At 47.2% G+C, this 13,012-nt stretch overlaps 1 protein-coding gene across 1 annotated transcript in view; it reads right to left on the bottom strand.

Moving 5' to 3' along the window:
• Positions 1–12,424, bottom strand: part of GPR179 (G protein-coupled receptor 179) — a 47,997-nt gene extending 35,573 nt beyond the window's left edge. Inside the window, exons 1-2 of the mRNA XM_081837549.1 lie at positions 10,971–12,424; positions 1,011–1,119 (exon numbers count right to left, since the gene is read on the bottom strand). Of these exons, the coding sequence (XP_081693675.1) occupies positions 1,011–1,119; positions 10,971–11,866 (1,005 nt within the window). The 5' untranslated portion in view covers positions 11,867–12,424. The remainder of the gene's footprint in view (positions 1–1,010; positions 1,120–10,970) is intronic.
• Positions 12,425–13,012: the final 588 nt, after the last annotated feature.

Below are 13,012 nucleotides of genomic sequence, written 5' to 3'. Positions count from 1 at the left end.
GAAGAGGAGGTATTGGAAGATGAAGAGGTAACAGGGCTTAGTGAGCAGGGAGGGTCTGTGGCAGAGAGAAGTTCAGAATCAGAGACAGAAGCTGAAGCAGGAAAGTGGGATGTGTGAGGCCAAGAGGCAGAGGGGAGTCCGGCTGGTGCAGAATCACGGGTGTCTCCCCCTCCTGCTGCAACAAGCTTTCCTCCCTGCTTGTCTCCCAAAACCAGAAAAGGCACAACAAGGGAAGGGGAGAGTTTAGCTGCACACAGGCAAAGTCTCCGATCGCTTGAAAAAAGTCCTGGTGTGGAGGCATCTTGACAAATGATTTTCATTGAAGAAGACCACCAGGAATGAGTTGCTCTGCTCATTGGGCCTGACACTCAGCTAAGTCTGTGGAGGTAGTGTTTTTGCTAATATAGTAGTACCTCGGGTTACAGACGCTTCAGGTTACAGCCTCCGCTAACCCAGAAATAGTACCTCGGGTTAAGAACTTTGCTTCCAGATGAGAACAGAAATTGTGCTCCGGTGGCACGGCAACAGCAGGAGGCCCCCATTAGCTAAAGTGGTGCTTCAGGTTAAGAACAGTTTCAGGTTAAGAACAGACCTCCAGAACGAATTAAGTTCTTAACCTAAGGTACCACTGTGAAGACCTAACTCCACCTTTGAACTGAGTGATTCCTGACCTGTGGCAGGTATTAGCTGGCTCTTCCTGTCCTTGGCTCTGGTTCTGCCTACTGTGGGGCTCCCTGCCACCTGCCCCACCAGTCACAATGGGCACCAGACCCCACTGATCCCTGAGATTGTAAATCACAGTCTGAGTCGTGACTGTGGCACTGCTGTGTGACGTACAGCACCTAGCAACGCCACAGGCACTTATGTGTTACGTAGAAGGTGGTTTAAGGAGTTATGGGTCTTTCTAGGGAGGGAGTTCTAGAGGATGGGTACTTCAGAAGAAAAGGCTGCTAGCTAATATTGTTACACATGAGATTAATTGGCAGTAGAGCTGTAAGGATCTTCCTTACCTGTGTGCTGTTGAGGTCACACTGGTGGGTGTTTGCAAACCATCCCTGTCCACTGGCACACTGGTTTATGTCAATCTTCTGGATTCTAACATCCATCCTCAGAACTCCCCTGGAACAGATAACACAAGAGGTTAGGCATGCAATGTAGGAGGCAGGAGGTAAAGGTAAGGTAAAGGACCTCTGGAAGGTTAAGTCCAGTCAAAGGTGTCTATGGGGTGCTGTGCTCATCTTGCTTTCAGGCCGAGGGCGCTGGCATTTGTCCACAGACAGCTTTTCAGGTCATGTGGCCAGCATGACTAAATCGCTTGCTGGCGCAACGGTACACTGTGACGGAAGCCAGAGCGCACGGAAAAGCTGTTTACCTTGCTGCCACAGCGGTACCTTTTTATCTACTTGCACTGGTGTGCTTTCGAACTGCTAGGTTGGCAGGAGCTGGGACAGAGCAACAGAAGCTCACCCCATTGCAGGGATTCAGACCACCAACCTTCCAATCAGCAAGCCCAAGAGGCTCAGTGGTTTAGACCACAGCGCCACGCAACACCTGGGTCTTCTGCAGAGTCACAGGGTTGCTACAGACACTGCCACAGCTGGCTGATATGAGTAAATAACTGCTCCCAGGAGCAACCTGTGCTCATCAGAAGGAAAATAATATTTGATGTTGGGTCATGCCATAAAACGTAGGAGAGTAAAGAGATAATTAAGACTATTATTCATTGGGGAGCAAGAATTTAATCCAAACTATGTAGGCAATGATGATGATGATGCTGAAGATGATGAAGAAGATGATGATGATTCAAATATACAGATGAAGATGATGATGATTCAAATATACAGATGAAGATGATGATGATTCAAATATACAGACCCCTTCACAGCCTGAGGCCCCAAGTGCTGAGGAGCAGGGGTTGCAAACCATTTTAGGCCCATGGGTACATTTTTATTTTTAAGCAAGTGCCAAGGGCACTACGTCATCTGATCACTTCTCAGGGCCCTTAGTCAGATCAGTGTGTGTGAGCGTACATGTACACACACTCTATTTTTTCCATGTAATTGTTGGCTCTAGTAGAATTAATCTGAACCTTGGAAAGCACATAGAGCTGAGAGACGAAGTGGAAAGAGTGTCACTTTTCCAACTTCCTGTTTCTGCTCTATGTGGTAAGCCCACTCATAGCCAAGGGTCAGGGAATGGGGGCCTTAGAGGCTTCATACACTACAGAGAAAGACCTCAGGGGCACAATACCATACCCTCCAACATTTCTCCAATGATAATAGGGACATCCCATTCCAAAATGATAATTTTACTATTTATACCTCACACCTCAACACAATGGGTTGCCTCAGGCACTCAGGGCAGCTTCCAACATATATATATAAACATAATAAAACATGAAACATTTAAAAAACCAAAAACTTCCCTGTACACTAAGGATTGCCTTCAGACAGCTCAGGGGTCGGATAACTCCACACCTTCCGACATTTCTCCAATGAAAATAGAGATATCTTAGGGAAAAGTAGCACATTCCGGGATCAAATCAGACACCGGGACGGCTTCTCTAAATCAGGGACGCCCCTGGAAAATAGGGGCACTTGGAGGGTCTGCAGTAGTGCCCACGGGGGCCATGTTGGCAATCCTAGCTGTGGAGGTTGCTGTCCCGTCCACACAGTTGGAGTAAGATTCAATGGTCAGTTTGAATGGTTTCTCTGTGATGAAGGGGTATGTGTCAACTTGACCTTTGCCTCAGGAAGTGAAATGTGTTCTGTCAGCCCTGGAGATGAGGTTCTAAGTATGGACGAAGCATCATTTCCTTCCTATTGAGTAGTTTGTGTTTCCTCCCCATATATCTAGGGATAACGTCTCTCCAGGTAGAGGACACTACGAACAAACTTCAACCCTGACAATCACTTCATGTTTTAAAAGATTGGGATGGAGAACCTGTGGCCCTCCAGATGTGGTTGGACTTGAACTCCCATCATTCCTGAGCGTTGGCCATGCTGTCAGATGGATAAGGGCTGGAGTTCCTCAACACCTGGAGGGCCACAGATTCTTGATTTGTGTGCCTAAACCCTCAGACCTGGAGTTCAAGGTGGCTTAGGCAGTTTCTCACTTTTTTCCAAATGAGGTCTCCACCTTTCCACATCAGCTTGCAATTAAAGGGGGAGGGAGAGAGTCCTCCTGAAATTTAATCAGCATTTTAGTCCAAATATACCCTGGCATTAAAATGGCGTTGGTATATGTGCTTTTATATTATTTTATTTTGCCTTGAGTGTTTAACTTTTGTAATTGGTGTTTTGCTTTAATACTGGTCTATGACCGTAATATACCGTAACCATTTGATCATACACACACACACACACACACAGTGGTATCTCGGGGCAAATACGCTTTAGGTTACATACGCTTCAGGTTACAGACTCCGCTAACCGAGAAATAGTACCTCGGGTTAAGAACTTTGCTTCAGGATGAAAACAGAAATTGTGCTCCAGTGGCACGGCGGCAGCAGGAGGCCCCCGTTAGCTAAAGTGGTGCTTCATGTTAAGAACAGTTTCAGGTTAAGAACGGACTTCTGGAACGAATTAAGTATGTAACCAGAGGTACCACTGTATACACACACTCATTTTTTGTATGCAATTTTGAGTGATATACACATTCTTCCAAGGCACATTTCCTGTAATAGTTATGTTTTCCCTACTATAGGGTTGCTATATTTCAAAAAGTAAAAACCAGGGCACCCCGTAAGTTGTTGAGCCTTCTTTAGGAAGACCCCAAAGTTGCCCCCCAAAGATCCAAAGTTGCCTAAAATCCAGGACCAAGTGCCACCTTTCAGAAATCCCCCCTGCAACTTCAATTTTTAATGCATACTTTAGCCTAAAATAAACATTTTTGCACAAGTTACTTGACTGGAGAACTGTATTTTCAAAAGAAGAAGAAGAAGAAGAAGAAGAAGAAGAAGAAGAAGAAGAAGAAGAATTGTACCCTGCTAACTGACTGAGTTGCCTCAGCCACTCTGGGTGGCTTCCAGCATATACAAAAACATAATAAAACATGAAACATTGAAAAACTTCCCTACACAGGACTGGCTTCAGGTGTCTTCTAAAGGTTGTATAGTTACTTATCTCCTTGACACCAGAGAAGTGCAAATTTGGAAGGGTGACTCTGATTCAGTTCACATATTGTTTCAGGAAGAGCAAATGAGGTTGGTTCGCCTTTAAATGGAACTTTCAAGGAACAACCTGCCCCTCCTTATAGACTGGAATCCATGCCCTTAACTACATCTAAATTCTGCAAGTCAGAAACTCAAGAGTCACTGTCAGGGATGCAATTTCCTGAGAGCTGAAATGGATATGTAACTAAGACGCATGAACAACATACATGCTCACAAACGGCCTGGAGAGTGTGCCCTTTTCCAGATGGCCCCAGGCTTTTGCGCTTGCCTGAACTCTGGAACAGACAGATCTGAAGCAGCCAAACAGGGTCACCGCATGGGGAACAACCTGTTTGTTGATTATTTATGTACTACTACACTGGCTAGCAGCTGTTGGTCAACGCACAGGGGGAGGATGGACTTATCAGATATAGGACACTATGAAACACACACACAATTTCTCAACAGTGTGACGGGGGGGGGGGGAGAGCCTAAAAGGACTTATATACGGTGCAGAAAGAGCTTGCTCATTCAAAGGGCAAGAGCAGACAGATAGGCAGACACATAGGCAGGCCTGTGGTCGAGACACAGAGGGATCGATGGTTCATCAGCGTTCGGCCACGAACAAATTAAGATTGTAAATCAGGAAGAAGTTGGTTTTAGGTTAGAACTTTTTTTTTTAAGTCCAAGGTGGGAAGGGGGATATCGTTTTTAAAAAGTAAAGGTAAACATACTTATTTACTTACTAAATTTGTATACCACCTTTCACCCGGAAACTACAACTAATCCAGAATGTGGCAGCTAGACTGGTGACTAGGAGTAGCTGCCGAGACCATATAACACTGGTCCTACATTGGCTCCTGGTATGTTTCCAAGTACAGTTCAAAGTGTTGGTACTAACCTTTAAAGCCCTAAATGGCCTCAGCCCAGTATACCTGAAGGAGCATCTCCACCCCCATTGTTCAGCCCGAGAAGTGATGGTTACAGGGAGCCAGGAAGAAAGTCTTCTTGGTAGTGGCGACTGCCCTGTGGAACACCCTTCCATCAGATGTCAAGGAAATAAACAACTATCTGATTTTTAGAAGACATCTGAAGGCAGTCCTGTTTAGGGAAGTTTTTAATATTTGATGTTTTATTGTGTTTTTAATATTCTGTTGGGAGCTGCCCAGAATGGCTGGGGAAACCCAGCCAGATGGGTGGGGTATAAATAAAGTTGTTGTTGTTGTTGTTGTTGTTGTTGTTGTTGTTGTTGTTGTTGTTGTGACCACAGGATTATATTGGTCCATAAGAAGACAATATTCAGGCAATACCTTTATTAGGCCAACTAAAATGTCACAGAATTGCAGGCACATTATTTGAGTCCTCCAGAACTCTTCCATTGGACTAGATGGTAAAAGGAGCAAGGATGGAGACAGGGTGGAGATCTACACATGATCTGGATTTTCCCTTGCCATGGAAAGTCCTAAAACTAGCCTGTTATACATCTGTAGTCAGTGCTGCTGTGGAAGCTCATTATCGTAATGTTGTTGCTATTTGTTGGAAGCTGCCCGGAGTGGCTGGGGTAACTCACTCAGATGGGAAACATATATATATATATATATATATATATATATATATATATATATATATATATTTCAAGCGGCCCAAACGACAAGTATTTCCACCAACTGTCAATAACAATAACAATATATATTTATACCCTGCCCATCTGACTGGGTTTCCCAGCCACTCTAGGTGGTTTCCAACAAAATATTAAAAACACGATAAAAGATCAAACATTAAAAACTTCCCTAAAGAGAGTTGCCTTCACATGTCTTCTATAAGTAAGATAGTTTTTTTATTTCCTTGACATCTGATAGGAGTGCATTCCACAGGGCGGGCTCCACTACCAAGAAGGCCCTCTGCCTGGTTCTCTGTAACTTTGCTTCTTGAAGTGAGGGAACCGCCAGAAGGCCCTTGGCACATCCCAAAACTAAGCAACCTGATTTGAAGAAACTGTCTCCATGTGTGAGGGCTGGGCTTGAGAAAACAACAATGAATGCCCTGTTTCTGCACACGTTTTATTGATAACGCCTCTGCAAGCTTCACTCCAAACATCACGCTTGCACAAGTGTGGTCAAGAAATATTGGCTCAGCTCTGGAAGTTTCACACACCTTCAAAATCCAGCAGCATGTCAAATTTGACTCAAGCGTTTCCAAATTTAATGTCTTCAATCGGATTGGAGCAGCGCCTTTTCCTGTTCACCCCTTTGCCCCTTTTTTGTGTCAATATATTTTAGACTGTAAGCCTGCAGAGAGGGTGCTGTGTCCTGTTTTGCAGAAAATTGTCTTCTTTTTTTGAAGGGCTGTCTGACCCAAGTCCAGTTTAAATATTAAGAAATCTAAAAAAGGAGAGCAGGAAGGGCTTTGACGTTGCCCGTCAATTCTGAGCAAAGATAAAAAGGATGGTGTGCCAACCTAGCAATTATGAGCAACACCTAGGCAGCGGACTGAGCAGACACTCAGGTCACCTGGCCACAATCTTCCCCACTATCACGAAATAAATTATATTTCTAATTCAATAAATTATAGGCGTTATTTCAAAGTTTGCACCTATACGTTTGAAGTGGCATGTGCAAATGTTATGCATATAGATGCATTCTTTTTTTGGAGATGCAGTTCCTCGTGTTCTCTTTAGCTACCCTGCTTGGAGAAGGGACCACATTGTGGGAGGGCAGCTCTCTGCTCCTTTTGCCCCTCTGTTCCTTCTCCTGTACTCCAAGAGACAGGGTGGTACTTGCTGGGGTGGGGAAGAGTTGCCCATATGTGTTATCTGCTAGAGGTTTGTTGAGCGTATGGAACTGAATTCTTCCTGAAAATCCTACTGTGTGGGGGCATTGGGGAAGGGTAGGTTACACTCTTCCCTTCAGGGCCATCTTTACCCCGGGGTGCAAGGGGTGTGGGGCACCCGGGCGCTGAATTCTGGGGGGCGCCAGGCTGCCACCGACTGCACACCGGTGGCTGTGCATCTGGACTCCGACATCGCTCCAAATTTGCGTTGGCCAGATCTGGCAGAGAAGGTGGTCCCTCCCCCAGCGCCTTCCCCAGGCTGCTCAGCTGTGGGGCCCAGCGGCGATTCACCTCGCTTCACCTTTGCAATGCCCCACCTGCCAGACACAGCCAAGCAGGTACCGGGGTGCCGCCACCACTGTCCATGTGCACTGGGCGCGCCAGAGGAGAAGGCCCCGCGCCGCCCCCAGAATGACCAACCTCAACCCGCTGCTCTGAACGGGCAGCCAGAGAGGAAGGAGAAACGTAAGAAGCCCCGCCATGCAACCCCGGTCTGGGCTGGTCTGGGCTGCAGAGCCTGGCGTGCAGAGCTGCGCTCCACGTGGCTTTTCCACAGCTCCAATCCCACGCGCAACGCGGTTTTCACCCAGGGCATGCGCGGAGGTCGCCTGGCGCTTGCCTTTCCCCAGGTGGGAATGCGGAAAGTAGTTAGTCACAAGATCAGTTGTGTCAAAATTTGGGGGCGCTGGGCAGATCTTTGCACCCCGGTGGCGCATATGCTAAAGACGGCCCTGCTTCCCTTCATCCCAAACTGATGAGGGAGGCTCTGATTATTGCTATGGGACTGGAGATCAGGGGCATGCTAAGACTGTGGACACAAAATGGCCACTGAAACCCATCCCTGGCTACCAACTCCAATCTTTTAGCTGGAGGTGGGACAGATGGAAGTTCTTCCTCTACCCACCACTTCACTAGGGGCTTTCCTCAAGGACCACATTTCGTCCTGAGGTTTAACCTAACTCTTTACTCCTTGTAGTAGGATGCCATGGTTTTGCAAAACCCATTCTCATCAGGTTGTTCTCCCTCTTAATTCTCAAATCCTTTAAAAATCGGGCACTAGACCCCCTGCCTTCTTTTTTGTAGGCACAATTTGTGTTCTCACCAAGCTGAGTAGAGCCCACAGACATGGGTTTTGGCCTACCGTATGCTTGGCCACTGCAGTTTTTGCCGTCCTCAGCAGGCAGCCAAAGCAGGAAGTTTATTACATCTTTCAGGGGCGAAAAAAGGTGGCTAATCATAGAGCTTCTATCAGTTCCACAGTGGGAAATGGACAGGTATCTAACCTCCCACATCTCTGCCAGAAACTCTTAATTGGCCCTTTTACATACAATAGCTTGGATTTTCAGGATTTTATACCAGGCGGATGCTGAGCTATTAGCCATGTCATTGTGGACATGTAAGATTTAAGGTCTCCAGCCTCCCCATTTAAAGATAAAGAGAAATATATTCCTATAACCCAGCAGTGGTGAAATTGTTATCCTCTGTACATTGTTTTAACTCCCATCATCCCCTGCCCAGCATGGCCAATGGTAAGGGATGATGGGAGTTGTAGTCTAGCAACACCTGGAAGCACCACATTGATTCCTGATCTGGAGGGACACAGGTTCTTTGTCTTTGGTCATCTTTTTTTCTGGGCTTTTTTTTTGGGGGGGGGCTACTGAGTATTGGCTCTCAGCCCCAGAACCTCTTTGAAATCTTAAGTTCAACCCTGTAACATGTGAGCTAATATTTTTTAAAGGGTTATTTTGAACCCTTGTGCAGAGTTCCTTTCCCTCGCCTAAGCTCATTTCTCCCCAACTCTCTCCCTCTCCCTCTCCCTCTCCCTCTCCCTCTCTCTCTCTCTCTCTCTCACACACACACACATACACACAATTTGGGGATTAGTGAGGACTGTCCAGGACAGAGTACATGGTTGGTGAACATGAATGAACAGATCAGACTTGTAAAACAATATTGCAATAAAGGTAAAGGGACCCCTGACCATTAGGTCCAGTCGTGGCCGATTCTGGGGTTGCGGCGCTCATCTCGCTTTATTGGCCGAGGAAGCCAGCGTACAGCTTCCGGGTCATGTGGCCAGCATGACTAAGCCGCTTCTGGCGAACCAGAGCAGCGCACGGAAATGCCGTTTACCTTCCCGCCGGAGCGGCACCTATTTATCTACTTGCACTTTGACATGCTTTCGAACTGCTAGGTTGGCAGGAGCAGGGACCGAGCAATGGGAGCTCACCCCGTTGCGGGGATTCGAACCGCCGACCTTCTGATCGGCAAGTCCTAGGCTTTGTGGTTTAGACCACAGCGCCACCCGCATCCCTAATATTGCAATAATACAATCATAAAACTTGCTCCGGGCACCTGTTCTGAGCAAGAATCCCTTTTAGGCAACTGGATAAGGAAGCTTTAGAAGTACTGGAGTATCCCAGTCTCCCAAACCAGAAATCATTGACAAGCCAGGCTAATAACAACTTCTGTGGATTATTAACTTTTGGGTCTTTCTCTGGGTATTTGGGAAGAGAAGGTGGCAGCAGCCTCTGAACAATGCATTTCGCCCCTTGCTGAGCAACAGCATCCCTGTACTTTGGCTCAAGGGACTTTCCATCCAGGCTGGAGCCCCCAGCACTATTACAAGTTAATAGTGTTTACCCACAGTGTTTAGCCACCACAGCACTGTTGTAAAGGGCAGCACTGATGCAGCAGTGCCTGGAGAAAATATAGGGGTCGGCCTGACTCCTGCGTCCTTGTTTCAAGGGACGCTTCCTTGTTCTATCTTTAAATTTAGTATTGCTAAATAAGGAACTGTTTCTCGATAGAAGGAATAGGTGGCAGGTCGGGTGGGGTGGGGTGGGGGAGAAATTTGATTCCGTTCACATCTCAAGACTGACCTGCTTAATTTGTACTTTCCAAAACAATAAACAGCACAGAATTTGCAGTTCTCCTAATTTTGCAGTGCTGTTCTCTAGACAAGCAATGTCTACCAAAATGCATATGCTAGGGTGGACTGTGCAGATAAGTGCAAATCCTAGTGAAAACAGCAAAAAAAAGAGTATTATATGTTACGAGAAATCGCTTTGCTGAAAATGGGAATATTAGGAGCTTGCACTAAAAAAACTGGTGAATTTTCATGAGACTTAAACAAAAAATAAATAAAAAATGAAATGTGGAGGGGGAAAGTAGAAACTGAGAAAAACCGAAATGGACAGATTTGCCCATCCCCGGTGGCAAGCATAGATGTGAGGGACTTTCTCTCCTCACTTCAGGACCAGCTTCTGCTGTGTCAGAACAAATGGGCAAATGGGATGAAATAATGGCCTGGAGATCCAAGAGCTTAATTTGAGTCTGGCATCTCCAAGGCTTGGTCCTGGGACGTGGGAAATCATAGACTAAATGAGCATTGAAATGCTTTGGCTTTGTCCTTGAGAGCCGCCCACCAAAGCCTGGGCCTCAGCACCCCTGGATCAGAGGGCTCCTTTTATTTCAGAACAACCCAACAAACCTTGGTCTGTCTGATATTCCCGGTTATACAGAGGTGAGCACTGGTTACACAGTTGTGAAGAAAGAGAAGGCATGTCCCTTCTCTTTGCACATGCTTTTGAGTACTCTTTATTCGTCATTGCTTTTGTTGTTTCCTTACACTTGAGATCAGCTTCTGGGGCAGACTTAAATCGTGTGTGTTTTCTTTTTAAAACCTTTGCAATATTATTGTAAGCCACTGATAGGTTATTATTTTTCTTAATAAATATCACTTTTCTGGTAAAGGGAATGGCAAGCCCCGAATCCTGCCCAGCCAAACAAGGATATCGAACCACTTCTCCCCTTGTTAACCCTTCCAAGGCTTGCTGTCTACCCAATCCCTGTTTCCCCCACCCAACAGCTGCATTGAAGTTTGGCTTTGTTTATAAAGTTAGGGGATCAAATCAGGGATCTCCTGTGTCACACAAGTAGTTTGGTCCACAACCTCACCCCTCATCACCACCATCCTTCCCCGACTCACTTGAATTCTGGATTTAGATCAGGCTTGAGGCCGTAGAAGGAAGAGGAGAGAGTGACCATCCAGTTGGGCAGGAATTTCCCATCTTCACATTCCAGGAAAGGTGGCGACCACTTGATATGGCTGGTATCCATCACGTAACTATCTCCCTGGCTCCATTTGGGAGTGTCAAGGGTCTTGAGGTCGTTGGTGAGAATCCTCTTGTAGAGCGACGGGGCCCTCTGGGAACGGAAAAAGTTGTACCACTCGTTTTCCCAAGTCAAATTCCTCAAGCTTTCTGCAGAGGCCGAGAGGTCTTGGAGCAAGATCTCATTGTTTTCCTTGGTGGCCTGGAGCATCAGCTGGGGCTTGGAAGACACTGGGTGAGCATCGAAGGTCAGCACAGCTCTGTAAACTTGGGGGTCTCCATCCATAACACTTCTGACCAAGGCGTGGTACCACTCAATGTCTTCCTTCACACTGGACTCCCGGATGTCGTTGGTCTGGAAGACCATGTTGAGGAAATTGGTGGCATGGGCCAGGGTCTCAGTCGCACCACGCAAGTAGGAACGCAAAGCTGGGGGAGGGCCAGAGGCCTTCCCTGTGTCCCTCACCTCAAACCTCCGGGTACAGTTGGCTTGCAAGAGGTGCAACGCCTTTCCAGAGTACAGGAAGGCCGCCGCCGCCTCCAACCCATCAGGATCTGTTTTATCCAAGTTGGGGGTAGGCACCCAAGTGAAAGTCAAAGCCGAAGAAGAAGGTGAAAGCGGGGAGGGGGAGGAGGAGGAAGGCATCCATTCCTTTGCTTTTGGAGTCCTGGCCTTGGGTGGAGCTGCCCGTTGATACTGGAAGATCCCAGCGGCCCCTAGGAGCTCCAGGTGGAAGCACCCAACCAGAAACCCCAACAAGCAGATCTCCATGGTTCGGCAAAAGGGCTCGGGAAACACCAGTCATCCGGCGGGGATCATTTCAGCCACGGGGAAGCCCTCTTGGGAAGTCCTGATGCATCCGGCAGGGTTCTAGAGATCCTCAGGAAGTGGAGGGAGAGAAAACACGAGAAGCAGCGAAGGAAGCCTGCCCATCTCCAAGTGAGGGACATCCCTAAAGGGCATTGGCACACCTGCCAGAGAGTTCTCTGCCTCCTGCTTAGAATTTGCAGGACTTTTACCGCTCTCTTTCTGCCTCTCTTGGCCACTCTCGGTGCCTCGCTCTCTCTTTTGCTTCTGTCCTCCCTGGCTGGTGATGGAGCAGACGTCACTACAATATGAGCAGCTGCTGGCACTGGCTCCCCCCTTCTCCTTTCCCCTCCTCGGCTACTATTATATGCCTGGGCTTTTAAATCTCTGCAGATCTACACGCACACACGCACACATGCACGGTTCTATCAACAGCCTCACTTGCTAATGCTTGGAATGGAGAAATCCTGGGTAAGGCCAGAGAGAGAGAGACGAGGGAGGGAGGGAGATGGAAAGGGAACAGTCTCTCTCTCTCTCTCTCTCTCTCTCTCTCTCTCTGTCTGTCTCACTTTAGTTCCATTAGGGGATATAGGTCTGACAGTGATGCAAGCAACCAAATCCTGCATGGAGTGCCATGGCAACGGGAAATTTATCTTCCCACCTCACCCCTCCCTTTCTCTCCCCTCCCCGCCTTTATTCGTGCCCCCCCTTCCATTCATCAGCTTGACTAACACCATGATAGTCATTTATAAGGTCACCTACTGCCTACTGATGTTTGTATCATGCTGCTAAATATAATTAACTGTTCAAGCACCAGTGAAGGGTGGTGGAAGCGAAAAGGGTGGAAAACAAGGATGGAGAATTTTCAGACAGGGTGTTCTGTACTGTTGCTTTCTACATGTTGAGATGGAACAGGAGATGTGAGATAGAGGGGGGGCGGAGAGAGAGAAAAATATAGAATGGAGAGGGTGATTTGAAGGAGAGAGAGAGAGAAAGAAAGAGAGGCATGGAAGACAATCATGACCTAATCGGAGTTGCAGTTTACTGGGGCTCAGCCCCCATAACCCCCTTTTTAATCAAGCGTCTTGGCTCAGCTCTGGACCACATGGC

Source organism: Podarcis erhardii (genome assembly GCF_964252035.2).
Source record: "Podarcis erhardii genome assembly, chromosome: 13".
In the NCBI taxonomy this organism is placed as follows: Eukaryota; Metazoa; Chordata; class Lepidosauria; order Squamata; family Lacertidae; genus Podarcis; species Podarcis erhardii.
This window is presented reverse-complemented; position numbering and strand designations above follow the sequence as displayed.